General features: G+C 57.4%; 1 protein-coding gene across 4 annotated transcripts in view; it reads right to left on the bottom strand.

The window, feature by feature from the left end:
- Nucleotides 1-274: 274 nt before the first annotated feature.
- Nucleotides 275-17767, bottom strand: part of SEMA6A (semaphorin 6A) — a 102725-nt gene continuing 85232 nt past the window's right edge. For 3 of the 4 annotated variants that reach the window (XM_051844098.2, XM_008254924.4, XM_051844097.2), the window contains one exon: nucleotides 275-2205. In XM_051844098.2, coding sequence (XP_051700058.1) covers nucleotides 1031-2205 — 1175 coding nt within the window. In that variant the 3' untranslated portion in view covers nucleotides 275-1030. Of the gene's footprint in view, nucleotides 2206-3199; nucleotides 17351-17767 lie in introns of those variants that run through there. The other variant, XM_070076022.1, reaches the window with a different exon arrangement.

A 17767-nucleotide genomic window follows, 5' to 3' on the forward strand; every position in this document is an offset into this window, starting at 1 on the left:
TCACACCGTCGCTGGCGCCTCCACGGAGACAGGGGCCCGTGGCAGAGCCAGGCTGGCAGCAGTGGGCACCGGTGCCGCTCCAACAGTTTCCCTCCTGCTTGCTTTTGAAGTCAGAATCTGGAAGGGCTTGTCAACTCGTTAATTTGTATTTTTTTGCATGTTACAGACCGGAGGAGACCTGACCAGCAAATTAAGTGGTAGGTTTAAACAGCTGCTCCCCTCTTAACTCCTCCCTGTAGCTACAGACCAGACAGTCCAAACACAAGGCTCAGAATTCCAGCTCCAACGTATTTACTCAGTGATTTATTGTAAAAATAAAGAAACTCAATTATTCCAGTTAATGGATTTCACGTTAAATAGTTTAACTTTCACTGGGCTTCAGAAGAGCTGTTCATAGGTGATATGTGGAAGAGTCCTTTCCTTAAGGAAACAAGTAAACGGGCGAACAATAAATAGTTACTTGCGTTAACGGTCACGTTATTTCATTAGAGAGAGCAGAGAACTAGGACATCAGCGCCCGGCACGGCACTTAGCTAAGAGCGCTGTAACACTGGCGGGCGTTCACAGTATGCGCGGAGGGGGCTTCTGCCAGGGTTAAAGTCTGAGTTAGAATCATCAAGGAGTTCTATTTTTTTGTCTTTTTTTGATTTTCATGATTAAAAAAAAATGTATCTGTGTTTTGCCCGTGCAGTCACAGACAAGTCTGCAGTTGCTGTTCGTGTGTGTGTGTGTGTGTGTGTGTGTGGTGTGCACGGGGCATGGGTGGATGTGTGCTTTTGGCTCATGTTTGTGATGACAGCGTCCTTTGTGGGTCGCACCTGCTGCAGGGCGTGGGGGAGAGCCGAGGAGGAGGAGGATGGAGGCGAGTCCCGCCGTGGCAAACCTTCACCACCAAGCCACGGGCCCGGCTCTCTGAGTACCCGTGTCCCCGGGAGGCGGGCCCTGCGGCCTCCGATCGCCGCGACCTCCCGGCGGCGGCTGGGGGCGCCTCCGGGCCTGCTGGTTGGACTCCTGACCCCTCCCCCCGGGATTATGTACACGCGTCACTGGGCTTCATGGGTGCGGCGAGGGGGGCGAGGGAGGGTTTGGGGGGCACGTCAGGCTTCAGCGAGGGCGTGCGCTTCAGCCCCGGCCTGCTCAGCGAGCTGTAGGCGCCGAGGCTGGGCTGCCTGGCCACGGTGCCCCCGGGCTGGCCCTGGATGGAGTCCACCCTCTGCGGGGCGGGGGGCGGGTTGTCCCCCCGGCCGAAGCTCGGGTTCCGGGACAGGTGGGAGGAGTTGGAGGAGTTAGTATTGTTCCTTTTGAGGGTGGCGGCCTGGTGGCTGCGCGTGAGCGAGTTCGTGGGGTAGCTCCTCTTGTAGTCGAGGCCGTAGGAGGAGGAGTGGTGCATCTCCAGCCGCTTGCTCAGCCCGTTCTGGGACAGGGACGCCCCCGGGGGGCCGAGCGAGGCCTCGCGCTGGGGGACCTTCGGGGGCAGGCTGTCCGCGAGGCTCCCCGGGGGGCCGGGGCTCTTGCCGCCCAGGTGCTCCTTGATGGTCTTGTACTCCAGCGTGGCGCCCTGCTCCTCCAGCGCCATGTGGACCGCCTCGCCCATCTTGGGCTGCTCCACGTACTCGTGCTGGTAGCCCTGCTGCGCCGTGATGGGCAGCACCACCACGCTGGGGATGTGGCTGGGCGACGCCCGCAGCGGCAGGTCCGTGGGGATCACGGGCGAGCCCAGCGGCGCCATGTCCTTGGTGCAGGCGTTGATGAGGTTCTGGCTGCGCTCCCACTCCCGGCTGCCCCGGCTCGGCTTCCTCTTGTGCTGCAGCGTGGGCGTGGACTCCGGGGTGGGCAGGGCCGTGAGGTCCAGGTGGTGCTGGTCCGCCTTGATGAGCACCTTGGCCGTGCCGCTGGGCGTGGCCAGCTTGCCATTGTGCATCAGCGGCGTGAGCACGGCCTCGGGCTTCGGGTCCTTGGCCTGGGAGTCCCCGAAGAGGCCGCCGAGCTTGGTGACGCTGCTCATGGAGGCGCGGCGGGAGTGCGCCAGCTCCTTGTCCCTGCGCTGCCCCGAGGCCGCGTCCTTGCGCCGGTGGTCGCACACGCAGTAGACGACGATGCCCGAGAACACGGCTCCCATGACGAACGCCAGGATGACGGCGATGGCCAGGAGGGTCACGGGAACCAGCTGGTCGTGGCCTTTGAGGTAACTCTCGCGGATCACTCCTGCAACGCACAGCGCAGAGGGTTAGGACGCGAGCGGACACGGGCGCTCAGTGCTGCCGGGCGGTGGGTCACCCGGCAACGGGGTCACAGCGAGGGGGAGGGCCCGGCGCCGAATCCTCCCGCCCTCCCGCCGGCGTGGCTCCATTAGGTAAGCCAGGCTTTGGCTATGGGAATGGGTTTCTCGCCTTCCGGCCCTTCCAGAGGAGGGAGAGCACGTTATGCACAAATCACAAATACTGCAGGTTCCATAGGGGCCTTTTCTGACCACCTCCTTGGGCACCATGGAAAACATGTTTCTATGTCAAGAAATTCCAGGAAACAGTTATTTACAGCGAAAGCAAACAACGCAGGTTCACAGACTTCAAGGGTTTATGCCGAGGCCGTGTCACCCCCCAAATAGAAAAAGCGCGCGTGAAGTTCAGGTGCATTTATATGCTAAGGCTCTGGAGAGGCCGACTCCTTGTAGTTCCCTCTGTTACCACGCTCGGAGCCTGCTTGCACGGGAGAGTGCGCTCTGCCGCTTAATCAGGATTACCTGGCTACACCTGTCCAACACCTCGCGCAGCGTTAGCCGGACTCCTGCCACCAGCCCCCGGCACGCCCATCAGCGCGCCCGCGGGGCTTTTGTTTACCGTAAGTCACCGTGGCCGGGTCTTGTCTGCAGGATTCCGTAGCTATAGAAAACCAGAGTGTGGAACGCCTGGGTTCCTGCCTCAGGAGCGCTTAGCGCGCGAGGGCCTCAGTGGCTCCGCGGGCGCTGGGGAAGCGCAAACACGGTTTAACACGGCGGACACCCGCGCAAGGCTGAAAACGTGCCTTCTCTGGTCTCAGGACACAGCTTCCCGTCTCCTAAATCAGCTCTTTCTGGAATGCACTGACTGCATTTTCCTGGCAGAAACCCGCGGCACAGAATTAGAATGACCTGGAATAAAAACCCTGGGCCCTCCCACCCCACGCCACGCCAGCCCCACGCTGAGGAGGCCGCAGCCGAGACCTGCAGGGAGGCAGCCTGCTCCTGGGGTTTTCTGGGATGTCTCCTAGGCTGGAGCCGTGGCTTCTCGGCTGCCCTCCCTCCCTCCTGCTCTGTTGTGACGTCACAGTTGGTTGCTGTGGCAACGGCCGACTTCAGGTGGGAAGAGGTAGAGCGGCGCATACCACCTGGGAAACACAGACCGTGATTACGCAGGCGCCCTGGGAGCACAGGGCGGCTGCAGCGACTGTGAGGAGAGACTGGGAGATGCTGGGAGAGCCACTCGGGTCCAGGCGCCGCACGCCCACTCGCACTTGAAACTGGTCAGCAGGGCCACGTCAGCAGGGCGTGTGCCCAGGAGGCACACCTCATCCCCGTGGCGCTCTGCCACCCAGGGGGCCCTGCGTTTGCCCCTGACACCGAGGAAGTGCGCCGGTGAAAAACGTCCCCCTTGGCTGTGCAAGTCCTTGTGGTTGAGAGCAGCGACGGAGTGTTCCTTCTGTCGGGGTTGCCTAAGGGGACGTGTTGGGCACCATTTTAATGATCGGCCCCCAGCAGACAAGCAGGTGCACCTGGACGTGCAGTGGTTCGCTCTCTTCGGGGTGTGGCGAGTCGGTTGGGTCTCCGGGGACTTCTGGTGTGGCAGTGCGTGTAGGGCGGGTGCTGGGTCCTCCTGATAAATGCGCAGGCAGGTGGGAGGCCGTCCCCGTCGCCCTGGCCTCGTTCCCTCAGAGGGGTCCCGGGAAGCGTGGGCTCACGTGTGGCACCACTGAAAAGGCTCACCAGTGCCCCCCGCCTCGCTCGTGGCTCCCAGATCCCAGTCCCACTTTGAGTCAGAAGGCCTTGGCTCGCTTGGACTGAAGTCAACACATCACTCGCCTTCCTGTTGCAGTAGAGGACACGAGGATTCAGGTGTCAGGCTGCTACCAAGCCAGGCGGCCTCTGAGCTCTGGGCAGGAGCGTTCCACGTAGCCCCCGCCTCTGCAGAGTCAGCAGTGCTCGGAGAACTTCTCTGATCTCTCTGTAGACCTGCAGGCTGTAGGCTTCCTCATCTGCAGATTCAGAGACCCCAGCAGGAAGTGTGCAGATGGCGTGGCACCACCTGCAGTGCCGGCATCCCACGTGCGCACGGGTTCGTGTTCCGACTGCTCTCTTCTGATCCAGCTCCCGGCTAATGCATCTTGGAAAGCAGCAGAGGATGGCCCAGGTGCTTGGGCCCCTAAACCCACATAGGAGACCTGGATGAAGCTCTTGGCTCCCAGCTTTGGCCTGGCCCAGCCCCAGCCATTGCAGCCATCTAGAGAATGAACCAGCAGATGAAGCTTTCTCTCTCTTGCTCTACTTACTTTTCAAATAAAATAAATAAATCTTAAAAAAAAAAAAAGTTTGCAGATCAGACAAGAAGGCCAAGTACAGATGAAGATCAGAGAGGTTCTTCCTGCAGTGCCGCCCACTCGGGCAGCTTTCTGCTGGTGTCACGGCTAGGGGCATTCACGCACGTGACCGTGACCGTGTCAACTTGGCGCCACTCTGCAGATCTCGCACGCCAGCCTCCTCAGAGGCAGTGCTGGGCTCGAAGCAGAGCCTCTGCTCACTGTCTGTCCAGGCTGCCCTGTGGACGTCAGTGTTCGCGTCTGGAACATGGGTTAATGCACTGCAGAGAAGACTCAAGTGGAACACACGGCGAAGGGCTTCCACACTGCCGTGTGCTACCCAAGGAAGCGGTTTCGGACAAGAGCCGGTTAGCGGCCACCCAGGGCCTCAGAGGGGCCGTGCCAGCTGCTCCCTGTTCTGCTCCAAACCCTGTGCTGTCCACGTGGTCAGGGATGAAGTCCACTGCTGCCCAGGGGCACAAGCTGCCTACAGGCCCTGAATCCCAAAACAGTGAACACAACGAAAGAGCACGGAGCAGGACCTTGCCGCTCCAGTTAGCGCCCAGTGGAGAAGTCTGGCTGTGCCGGGCTCCGCGACGGGGGGTCCCGGGTTTGGTTGTAGGCCTCTTGCTGTCCCCAGGGCTCGTAGGTAACTCAGTAAATGACTACTGAGTGAGAGCGGGGCCTCGTGAATGGATTCCTCAGGTTGGTGCCATCTTTGTGGTGACGGTGGCCTTGCTTTCCCATCCCCCAAAGAAACAGATAGAGGTGCTCAATGTTTGTTCAAAACAGTAGACGGCTCCAAGGGTACTGAGTCACTCCCAGCACATGCGGCTCGGCAAGGGGCAGGGGGCTGGCGCCCAGCAGCCCCCAGCGCTCCTGAGCACGGTTGTTCTCTCCACTCGGCTGGTGCAGAAAGCAGGCATGTGACGGCCCAGAGTCCTTGCAGAGCGCGCCTGATAGTGCAGGGTGGAGACGGCGCAGGCTCCATTGTGCTCCCTTGGGGTGCAGATTCTCAGAGCCTGCGGGAAGCCCCGGAGCGAACAGTCCCGGCTCTCAGAGGCCAAAGCCGTGGGAGCACCCTGCAGACTGACGTCACAGGAGCCCCAGGACAGGTTGGCCTTTTCCTACGGCGGCCCTGTCTGTGATTTCAGACACCGAGTGCCAGATTCCGCCTTTGGAAGTGGATTCTGGGAGGCGCACTGCCGCGCTCTCTGAGCTGCCCCAGTCTGTGCTCTGGGATGGCTCAGAGATGAAGCTGTCTCTGGCTCCGGTGGCTGTGGCTGTCCTGCAGCCTCCCAGCCCTCTGCGGCATCTGCAGCCAACACTGACAGAGCACGCGGAGAGCAAGAGAGACTGAACAGGAACCCTGAGTGGGGAAGGCAGAGAACGGCGGCGTCGAGTCCACCCCAATAGTGCGCAGGCAGCGTGGGGGAGCTGGCATGGAGCTAAGCCTGGAGGCTGCCCAGGGTTCCGGCTGGAGTGGAGAGAGCCTTGAGAAGCAGGGCACCCAGCGAGGGAAGGGAAGTGAGGATTCCACAGCCCTCCTCGCCCCGCAGCCCTGCCCAGGCTGTGGGCAGGTCCCACCTGCTGCACTCTGGCCAGCTTCTGCCCCTCTGCCTGGGGCAGCCCCTCCACCTGCCCCACCTGGGAAGCTTCCTGGAAGTCCGGCCTGAACCCAGGCCCCCAGGCCCCCGCTGTGTGTGATGTTCACCTGGACTGCTGTAGGGGGAGGCGCCTACACCGAGTGTCCAGGCACACAGGTGCGCAGCTGTACCTGCTGTACAGTTGGGAGCATGTGCGTGCATGGAGGCTCGGAAAGGCAAGAGAAGTCAGGGAGGCCGGAAGCGCCTGTGGACGAGGCCGTGGCGGCCGCAGTGCCTGACGACGACGTTTAGAACGCCTGTCGGCGGCGGAGGGAACACTCAAGCCCGCTCCGCCTGACGTGTCCCTGCTGGGGGTGGCGGACTTGCAGCCTGCTCAGCTCTGCACCGAATCCGCTCCTGAAAGCCTCCTGGCTTCCGAGGGCCAACACATTTGCATCAGAAGCACAGCCAGTCCACCTGCATTTACTGCCACGGCTTGCAAAATGAAAACCCTGTCTTCAGATACACTTAGCCTCTGCACCTAACACAGAAAGCTGTTTTGTTTTTTTTAAATCTGTTTCAATATGAACCAAAACAGGAGCCGGCATGTGGAGCAGCAGACTGAGAGACCACTTGCGTTGCTGGCATCAGAGCATACGTTCTAGTCTCCGTGACTCTGCTTCTGATCCCGCTCCCTGCGAATGCGCCTGGGAAAAGCAGCCGAAGATGCTTGGGCTCCATGCACATGGGAGGCCAGCACAGAGTTCCGGGATCCTGACTTTGGCCCGGCCCAGCTCCTGCCACTGTAGCCATCTGTGAGTGAACCAATGGGTAGAAGATCTCTGTCTTTCAAATAAATAAAAAGATCTTTAAACTATATGAAGCAAAACAAACGAAAACGCATGAAGCCAGCTGTTTCCAGCCCCCACCCTGGCTAAGTGTGCAGGCGGAGGGCAGCAGGAGCTGGCCACGGGGAAGTGCTGTCCTCTTCCCCTCTCGCCCCTGCTCACTGGACGTGTTTTCTGGGCTCTGCGATATGATGGATGTGTCTGTCTCCATAGTGAAGTGATGAACAGGCATCTAGGCAGAGCGACCACCAAGACACAAAGCTCCTCTGTGTCCCTCAACGAAATATGCAAGGCGGGAGGAGGGTGGCCCTTCCTTCCGTCCACGGCCGAGCCGGACGGGGGTGCGCTCGGTCTGAGAGCTAAAGAAAGATGGCAAAACACCAAGAAAAGCCCCAGCGTAGGGGGCCCTAAAAATAGACTCTGGACTCTGCTGTACAGTAAGACAAGCCTGCAATTTCCTTGAAATCCTCCGAACAACTTGGGCGAATGCAATCTAACAAGCCCATTTTTCTAGCCTGAAAAATTGGACTGCAGCAAAATGGCAGGCCCTGCAAGGCACCAGGGATGAATGAACTCATCCCAAGCCAAGCTTCAGGGCTGGCACCACAGCGGCCAGGCCTGTGCAGGCCCTGTTGGGAAGAGAAGGAAAGAAGAAGGGGAACAAGACTAACTGGAGACAGCGTGTCCACAGAGCCACACCCGGCAGAGGGAGGTGACCACACGGAAAGCGAAACGGGAGCTCCCTGTGGTTGCCCGGGCAGGAAGCCGCCTTCTTGTCTTACTGCATAATGTAAACCAGATGGCCCAGGAATAAACTGGAAGGCCAGCAGCCACGGAAATCGGCTTGGAGTTCATAACTCAAACTTTCCTTTCCCTTTCATTAAAAAAAAAAATAAGAATAATTTCCTGGCAGGCGGAGGATGAGGTGTGGGGAGGGGCTGCGGTCTTTGAGATGTGTGAAGTCGACGGCCGACCGCACCAATGCAGAGGCAGTTCCAGGCCCGGCGGGGCCACCTCCTTGGGCCGGAGCTATTTTTAAAGGCCCGTGTTGAAATCGTGCTGCCTGAGGTTGACTGTGGGCGAGCCCCCTTCCGGTTCTGCCACCTCGGGAATCGCTGCTGTTTTTGTCGGGATGCCATCCAAGGAGGGGGCAGGACGCGTCCTGTGTGGACTACAGCACACGGCTCCTGCCTCCCTGCCACTGATGTAGATTTAGCACACAGCCAGCCTGCGGTGATGTCACCGCACTCATGATGACATCGGCTCTAAGGGTCACACTGGCGGGGGTGGGTCTTTGGCATGGCCGTTGGATGCCTGCACCCCACACTGGAGTGCCTGGGTTTGAACCCTGGTCTTTGGCACAGCCGTTGGATGCCTGCACCCCACACTGGAGTGCCTGGGTTTGAACCCTGGTCTTTGGCACAGCCGTTGGATGCCCGCACCCCACACTGGAGTGCCTGGGTTTGAACCCTGGCTCTGCTTCCATTCCAGCTCCCTGCTAGTGTGCACCCTGGGAGGCGGCAGAGGACGGCTCAGTACTTGGCTTCTTGGCATCTATATAGGAGACATGGATGGCGTTCCCAGCTCGCTGGCTGTTGTGGGCACTTGCTGAATGAGCACCCAGATTTCTTCTCTCCACTCCCCAACCCCCGCCCCGCCTCTCTAGTAAGTCAGTTGTAAAAGAAAAGGAAAGAGTGCTGTGGAATGCTGGTCTGTGGTTCTGTGTGTTACAACCATCACCGTCCTTGTAAAGGTAACAGTCATTTTAGATTGGCAGAGTTTTAGCCCAATTTGCAGAGTTTGTTTTCCTGCCTTTTGAGGTTTGCTCTCTGAATGAGACGGGAAGCCCAGCATCTCAGTGGTTTCTGAAAGCAGACCAAGCTTTTCCATCCCCACCTTCCTGGCCCCAGCTTCTTCCTCTCCTGTCTCAGCCATCAGAGCTAGCAAATGGGAGGGGTTCTCCCTCTAAAGTTGGGAAATTTCGGCGATTGTTTGGTTTATTGGAAATGCTTTGATTTCTCCCTACAAAGCAAAAGCAAAGTAAATACAAGGGACACAGGTCTGTGGAAATAACTGCCCACTTACGCTCACCCCACGTGCAGCGCTTGGGGTCTGGGTGATAGACAAGGCTTTGTGTGACTGGTTGAGGTTGGTTTATAACCCTGAGGTCAGAGTGACCTGAGTTTGAGTCTTGGCACTGCAAACAACTTGCTGTGTGACCTCGTCATGTCTCCTTCTCTAAGGCCCAGCAGGGTCAGCGACAAGGCGCGTGTTGTTGGAAGGATTTAACAGGTTTAATAAGTGAACACTTGGTGAGCAGTTGGCACTGTGCAAGACACTTGTGGATGCCCAATTTGTGAAGCAACGGCAGGGTTTCTAATATTTCCTGCAACTTGTCTGCCATGCACAGGTCCAAGAAAGGTGAGTTGAAGGCCACACTTCGGTAGGGTTCAATTTTGTTAGTTAAGAGTAGAGAAAAAGGATTTAGGGAGTTGGCCCCATCCTGGCTACTGACCTTACATAAGACAACTCATCGGCAGCCTGGAGTGTGCCTGGTACAGTGCGGCTCTCATAGCACCACCCGGGCCTTGTTGGAAACACATCCTAGAGGCTCATCCAGACCTTCTGCCTCTGAATCTCTGAGTCAGGCCAGAGACAAGGCCTCCAGGGCGTACTCACGCTCACCACTGTGCCAGAAGCACTGCCCCGAATGACAGGAGCAACATTCCAGAGGGCACACCCAGGCACTCAGCTTCAAGTCCAATCTCGGAGCCACCGAGCAGTGGACGAGCAAGACTTCAGAATGCCTTCTAAAGTGAATGCCAAGCAAGTGCACCCAGTCTTCCTTGGTCCTGGGAGCCTAGTCTTGTCCTCCTGCATAGTTGCTGTCCTGTGGCTACCATCCTCTGGCACTGGGGCACTGTAATGGAAAGTCAGGACTCCAACATTTCCCCTGGCCCCTGACCAGGTGTCACAAACGCCCCACAGCACCTCCTGTCACCCTGCTGGCTCCGCGGCCGTGCAGAGGCCTCTGGTCTTTGTGTTTGCCCCGGCACAGGATGCTGACGGGGGTTGCGGACGCTCCCTCTGTCTGACCATGGAAGTCATGGGGCAGCTACAGAGATACATGGACGTCGGATCAGCCCCTTGGCTACTGGGTGCCCCGGACAGGAGAAGCAGGCTGTGGCCTTTGCCTGCTCAAAGGCTGCACCTCATGTCTCTTCCAAATCAACTCTTCCAGCTCCACTCACAGCCGCCAAGCAGCATTTGAGAGAGCAGGGTCCACAGGGTGTCAACACCTTCCCCTTGCTCCGCACGGCCAGGCTCTTTTCCTGCTGATGCCTGGACTGGAAGGAGGGACCTGAGCCCAGCTTTCACTCCTCAAAGTCCTCCCTGATGATAACAGCGGTGCACTCAGTGGTGCTGCAGGCTCATGGGCCTACCTGGCTGACCTGCATCTGCGTATCCACAGGACGGCCTAAGACGTTCTGAGTTACATCACATTTCTGTTGTGTGCTGGTAAGCCGTGAGTGCAAGCCCATCAGCACTCGGGTATATTTATTACCTTAACAAATGTCAGATGATCGCGCCCAGCATTATCTATTATTTATGAGCAGCAAAGGCTGGAGGCTAGAAAAGACAGGCTTAATATGTCCGAAAGGTTAGGCGTAGCGCAGTTCGCTGCCTTATAAATTTACCGACACCATTTTCCCTCCTAATAAACCATCGTCAGCGGTCGACGGCACCGATCTGCCACAATTTCTACACCGTTCCTAATGCCCGCGACTGACTGCAGTGAGGAAACGTGATTGCAGATGTATGTTTGGAAAGTATGAAATTTAAGAATAATTGGGGTGAGAAAGTTCCTGTCACCCCATTACAGATGAGTCTCTTTACAGAGAGAGCTCTCAGGCTGTGGATTTAAGAGCGCCAGAAGTATTCATTAAGGATGCTAACCCTCCACGTTGCCTGTAATTGACTCTCTGACACCGATTAAGATCCCGTCTCCCGTGCGCCCAGGAAATGTGGCACATCCAGGCACGTTCCGTGGACTTCGTGGCCTCTCCTCTGCTTTTTGTGCCTCAAGCAGCTCACACACTTTGCAAGGCTTGGTCTGTGCTTGCACAGCCGCTGTCTCTCTGGAAGCAGCTTCTTTGTCCCCTTTCTCGAGCGGCAGTGGTGTCTGTTACGTATTCCGGGCAAGCCCTACAGCACATGAGGCTGTTCTCACGTGCCACATCAAGAACAGAGACGCCTTCCCCCTCTCCACGCCTTTGCCCTCTGTAGACTGGTTTGTCTATGGAACGGTGAGGTTTGCAAAAGCGAGCTTTTAACAAGCCTTTAAAAATAATCATGAAACTAGGCTGTGAGAAAAAAAAGTTTTGAGACAAAGCTAATGTTATTTTTTCCATTTTTGCACATGATCCAAAGTATAAATTGACTCTTCCTCATTTATATTATTAGGACCAAACAAAATCTAGACAAACACTCTGCAGTTGAGCCAATTAAAGAGCAAATTTTAAACGACTCCAGATGCTCCGCTAATCAGATCAGGCCCAACCTAGTCCCTGAAGTCCCTGGACGTCCCATTAACTTCTCTGAGAACTCTGTCACTGTGTGTGTGCACAGAAGGTGGGAGAGAACAGACAAAAGGGGGCTGCGGGGGGAGGGGGAGGGCGGGGGTCAGGTGTCAATGTCAATGTCGCAGATGACGAGGTGTGAGCAAGAGGCTGCATAGTAAGGAGCCAGTCACCTCCAGCAGATGAACTGTTTTTTTTTTTAATACCCTAAGGTTGAAGTTACTGTTTTAAAAGCAAAAGTTCAAGTCCCTATAACTGTAACTTAAGTCCTTCAGTTTTTGAGACAATGGAAGTCAGAAGAAAAGAGAAAAAAGGCACAGTGAGCATCTTGGATAAGAAGGAACCGCACTTAACTCCCCCCCCCCCCCCCCCCCCCCGTTCCACGGTAATCTTATCAAAACGGGCTGGCCACATCTCACATCTGCACTGACGCCGGCACTGCTGGGTGAACAGCCTTCCACGAGCCTCCAGCCTGGGGCCACTGCCTCTGGGGCCTGGCGCGTGGGAGAGGCCATGTCCACTCTCTGGGGCCCACCTCCTGTCCCCCGTTCCCTGACCCCCTCAGGACGAGTCACAGCCTACAGATCAATTCCTTCTCTGGTAGCTGTCAAGGAAATAATAGATATAAATAATCCAGTGAAAAAAGGGGCACCCTGGCTTGTATTGTCCCTGCTCTCAGGCTGAGGACAGACTGCTGGCTACCACATGACACGGACATGACAGAGAGGCCACATCTGGATCCGGCTGGCCTGGGGTTTCATCCAGGCCACAGCTCTTGGCTACCAACCAGCAAAATACCCATGGGACAGGGAACACACACATTTTAGATCCAAAACTGGTGCAAAAGTACACTTGGCAATCTGGGTGTAACTAGTGTCCTAGGATGATTAAGTAATTTAGTATCTGTCACCCGCGTTCTTGGGCCCTTCCTTCCCACCAGAGCTCACGTATGTAGAGTCCCTACTAAATGGCGGACCACTGGAGTGTAAGCTACAGTCAGCGCCGAATCGGGACCCTGCCCTCGGCACAGCGCCCCATTGCTGAACACAGGACAGACGCTTCCTAGGCCAGGTGGTCCTCGGCCTGCCTTGTCACCATCGCCACACCACGAGGGGATTTCAACCAGGTCACGGAAAAACATGAGCTAATTTTGGTGCATAGTGTTTTCATAATTCACTTTTTCCGTGAACTTTTTGAAGACCCACCCCACCCCATCCCCCTATTTTTTCCTTTTGTTCTCTGGATTCCATTTCTTTGCTTCCCAAGGCATGGCACTGAGGGGGAAGAGCTATATAGGAGAAGAAGGAAGGAGTGCATATGGTTACTAACAGTTCATAAAAATGTGAGATTACATAAAATTAAGAACATTTTCTGAACAATTTTGATTTCTGAGCCTTCCTAACTTAAAAATAGCATTTGGAAGTCTGTGTTGGGTGATCACCTTTAAAATTACTTTTTATCATATTCCAAACACATAGATGACTTTCAGTAATGATTCTTGGAAGCGAAATACAAGAGTATTTCTCAGGGACCAAATTTTTACTCCAACCCCTCTGACACCGGTCACTCCAGACTTCCTTGAGTTAGATTGCAAATGCCATCAAGAGACTGAATCTTCTGCATTCATGGAGGAAGTTTTTAGCAATGTCTTCAATAAGATTTCCAGGTAGCAACACAATACACAGAACTCCTTGCTAAATTTGAGCCTCAGATAAACAACATCTCAGCTAGAAGTGTCTTGTGCAGTATCTGAGATTCAGTTTTCTCCTAGTGTTTTAAACTCACTCAGCTTGATCTGAGTTCAAGTTTAACTGAGTGTCCCGGGTCTGACTCAGCAGCCCTTCTCCCCATTGGGCTTCCAGGGACCCTCAAGCGTGCGTCATACCCTCAACTTTACGAATTAAAATATTCTAAAGACACTGCGGGGGCAAGTATAGCGCTATTGGCAAATAAAAAATACTAAGGAGAGGGTTGGCGTTGCGGCATAACAGCTTAAGCTGACACTCAACGCCGGCATCCCGTATCAGAGGACTGGTTCTAGCCCCGACTGCTCTGCTTTCCATCTGCCTGGGAAAGCAGTGGGAGACGGTCCTAGTACTTGGGCCCCGGCAACCACGCGGGAGACTAGAGCGAGGTCCTGGCTTTGGCCTGGCCCAGTCCAGCCCCTGCCACTTGAGGAGTACACCAGAAGATGGAAGTTCTGTCTCTGATCAGTCTGCCTTTCAAATAAATAAAATAATTCTTAAAAAAAAAAAAAAAGAGAGATAGCAGAGGGTTACACTTTAAGAACGGTCACGTGTTTGGCACCAGCTGCAGACTGCTTACGGACTTTGGAGGACACCACTCCTCTGACGGTCAGACAACTCGAACTCAGAACCACTCTTGCAAAGGTAACAGTCAGTTCCCTACCCACGCATGGCGCACTGCTCTTGCAACAGTAACAGGTCCCTACCCACGCTTGCAACAGTAACAGTCAGGTCCCTACCCGCTGTGGAGCCCTGGCCCCTCCTGCTGTCGGCGTCCCATCAGACAGAGCCCTTCCTCGGAAGCCTCCCTGAGGACCGTCTCGCTTCCATCTCCACACTTAATAACGGCTGACACTACGTGTTCGAGGGAGGGCTACTAATTAGTATGAGCTTTGTCTTTTAAAAAATAAAACTCAGGTCATTAAAAAAAAAAAGTGCCTGACATTGCCAGCATGCCTATAAAAATTCTGTGAATCTGCACCAAGTGGCCCTCCTTCCCCGACAGGGGACACAGGCAGCAAGAACGGACGGACCAGGGCTGGACGCCCGCCTCCAGTGCGCGGTCCCTGCCGCTGTCAGCCTGGTCGTCCCGTGCCTTTGTCCCAAGTCCGCTGTGTGGAGCTCCACCCAGCTCACAGGGACGACAGTGGTGGCTGCACAGGTTACCTGGCGTGTGCCAGGTCTCCGTGGCTCCACATGTGGCCACGCGCTGCCTCCTGGACAGGCGCTGTCGGCCTCTGGCCCAGCCTCCACCGTGGTGGCCCCAGCCTGCGCTGCAGAGCCGGGAGCGCTCCTTGCCTGTTGGGCCTCAGGAGACGTTGCTGTCGCATGCACATTGCAGAGAGACAGCAGAGGAAGCTCTGCCCGAGTTCAGGAGCCAGAGGCCCATTCTTCCTCTTCCGTTACTGTCCTCAGGCACAGCTTTGTCTGCATAAAATCGCTACGTGTGACACGACAGGAGCCCAGAAATGACCTTTCTCGCTGGGCGAACGCAGTCCGTGAGATGCTGAGTGAGCATGGACGGCGTGAGCACGCCAGTCATCAGGCTGGGCCACCTCGGGTGCTCACCCCTGCTCCACCTGCCACTCAAGGACGGCTGGCTCCCGGGGACGGGACCTGGCTGGCTGGCAGGGGGCGAGGCCGCGGCGCAGGAGGGCCAGGCCAGGGGCACGCTCTGTGGTGGCAGGTCCCGATGGGTCCCAGAGAAGGGAAGCAGGGCGTGGGCAGGGGCGGGATGGTCTCCACGCGAGTGCTCACTGCCGCTGCCCAGTGGAGGAAGACCCTGCCAGATGTGTCAGGAGTCTAGCGGGGCTGATTCTCTCTAGACTAAATCCATTTTGCGTTCAGTCCCTGCCTGGCCAGACTTCCCGTCCTCGTCACAAAGCTGGGCAGGTGGACACGGGACAGGAAGCGCCGGCCGTGTGACCTCGACTCACTATCCCTCGTGTTTGCTCGGCTCCGTGGTGCGGCCAGAGCCAGGGCCGGGCAGTTACTGCGTCTCACCCTTGCACGTGTCGAGAGCAAAGTTCCTGGGAGAGCTGGGGGCTCGTGTCAGGGCTGCGGGCCAGTTACCCAGGCTTAGTCACTCCAGTGAGCAGGATCTCTTCCCATATTCCAAGGCATTCACTTAGCATTTTCACACCGCGGATTTTATATTCCTAATTGATGCGTACGTGGTATTTTAATTACATTACCTCTAAAATGTACTTCCAGTGGGAACTGCTTATCCTTATTGTAAGTGGGAAGCATGATCATCTTTCACAGATGCAAGGTAGTTACTGAAATACAATTAACCAAAAGCGAGTCTGGGTTACGTCCAGGCAGATCTGGCTGCAAGGCGGAGCCCCGGTCTAATGCCGGGTCTCTCTGTCCTGAGGACTAGCACGCTGCAAGTTCAGGGAGCCCTGAGTGACAGCGCCACACGGTACTTAGCCCTGCATGTGATCAGGAAAACCCAGAGAGGGGAAATGCAGAAATCCCCGCCACACACCTCAACACTCCCGCGGGCGGCGGCGTCCCGGGACTGTTATCCACCCCGTGTCCAGGCTCACTCCCTCCCCCAGGAGGCAGGGCTGTCGCAGGCTACACGGCATTTAAGGAATAAACAAACGGCCATCAGGACGGCCGCTGATCAGCTCTGTGGCGCCTACAACTCCACCCAGACTGTGATAACGTGCGCACACAGCTCCTCGTCCCCGCTGGCCCCGGAGCCTGCCCGCTGCACAGTGCCAGCGCCGCGCTGGATTCGGTTTCAAGTTCATTGCATCTCTAACGTGAGTCCCTAACGGCGTCTTTCTGGTGCGTCTGTAATGAGCAGATCCTCGGGAAACGTGGGGACAGCGCACTTTCCCAGACGTCCCGAGCCATAAATCGCTACATCCTCGCGGTTCTCACTGGGAGCCTTCCTCTCGCTTCCTACTGTGTCCACATTCTCGAGAACGCGCGGACCTCTCGGGGTGGGCAGCAGTCACACCTGACCGTCCCTGTCCCGGGCCGCACCCCCGGCTCCGCTAGGGGAGACACAGGCACGCGTGGGCGTCGGCTCCGGGCGCGGGGCAGCCCCGCACAGGGTCTCGGGCTGTGGAGTGGGGGCAGCGCCCCGGGGGACCGGCCAGGTCTAAAAATAGACCCAGGCCTTAGAGGGCGGGGTGCAACCCGTTACCGCGTGGCGGTGCGCGTGTCGGCTCCGGCGGGTGCACACGGGCCGGGGCACACTTGCTAGGGCTGCAAGGATCCTGGGTGAAGCTTCGAGGACACGCGAGCCCGGGGTCACGAGGGGTGGGCCGGCCGCGGAGGCAGAGCCCCTGCTTGTGCGAAGACGGCGGCGCTGCCCACGCACCCCCCGCCCCCGCTCGCGCCGAAGGAAAGAGCCTTGGAGGGTCCCGCGGGGCAGAGGGCGCGGGGCGGGCCCGCCGAGGGGACGCCGAGGACAATGGTAGCAGACGCGGTGGGGCTGCAGGGTGAGGCATGGCGCGGTGACACACGGGAGGGACGCACAGGATTGAGTCAAGACCACAGACACAGCCAGGGACAGACAGCAGGCGGCGGCAAACATACTCTGGGCAGGGCCGGCTCGGCGTCGCGGGAACTTCCACGCCAGAGTATATTTGGAGCACACGAATGTCACAGTCCACGTGACAAGGGCGCCGCCCGCCGCAGGCCCTCGGGGCACCCGCGCATCCGGGACCTGCGGCGCGGGCGGATGTGACATCATCACGGCACCAGGGGCAGGGAGTGGCGGGAAGCGAGGGCGTCAGGGATTGGTTCAAGTCAGGGGGGCGGTGTCATGAGTCAGGAAAGGGGCGGGGCTTTTCCAGATCACATCACACAGTGCCGGGGTGGGGTGGGGGGCGGGCGAAGGAAACAGAACGCGTGGGAAAAATCATGAGGTTCAACAGAAAAACAAGGCAGCAAATGGAAATCAAAATCATAAAAAGGCATGGTCGAAACAACAGGAAGCTCGATCCTTTGCGAAGATTTCCGCACAGTGCTCGTTGGCGTTGCCGCGTCAGCCGTGGCGTCACGCGTGGCCAGCAGCGCAGCTGGACGGGGCAAGGCAAGGAGCTGGGGCACGACAGTGGTCATGGGGAACGCCCGTGCAGCCACCTCTGCCACCATTGCCTGACACGTGACTGCTTCCAGCCCGCCAAGGCCGGTGCCAGGCTCTGCGGCGCTGCGTCTCTGGACTATTCCAGAGGCTGCATCCCCACGGGCGCGGCAGCTGGAGACGCTGCGGGCCACCCGCTCCGGGAGGGAGAAGTCCCTGGGAGCCACGGCGCGGGGCTGGCCGGGGGTCGCCACAGCTGGCTTCGCCCCTTGAGAACCGTCAAGATGGCCGTAGCTGAGGTCTGGAGCCACACAGAACAAACAGGGCATCTGCTAGGGCCCGGGGCTTCTCCTCTACCTGGTTCTCTCTCTCGGACAGCTAGGAGCAGGGATCCCTCCCCAAGAGGCCGATG

This window comes from Oryctolagus cuniculus, chromosome 6 (genome assembly GCF_964237555.1).
Source record: "Oryctolagus cuniculus chromosome 6, mOryCun1.1, whole genome shotgun sequence".
Lineage (NCBI taxonomy): Eukaryota > Metazoa > Chordata > Mammalia > Lagomorpha > Leporidae > Oryctolagus > Oryctolagus cuniculus.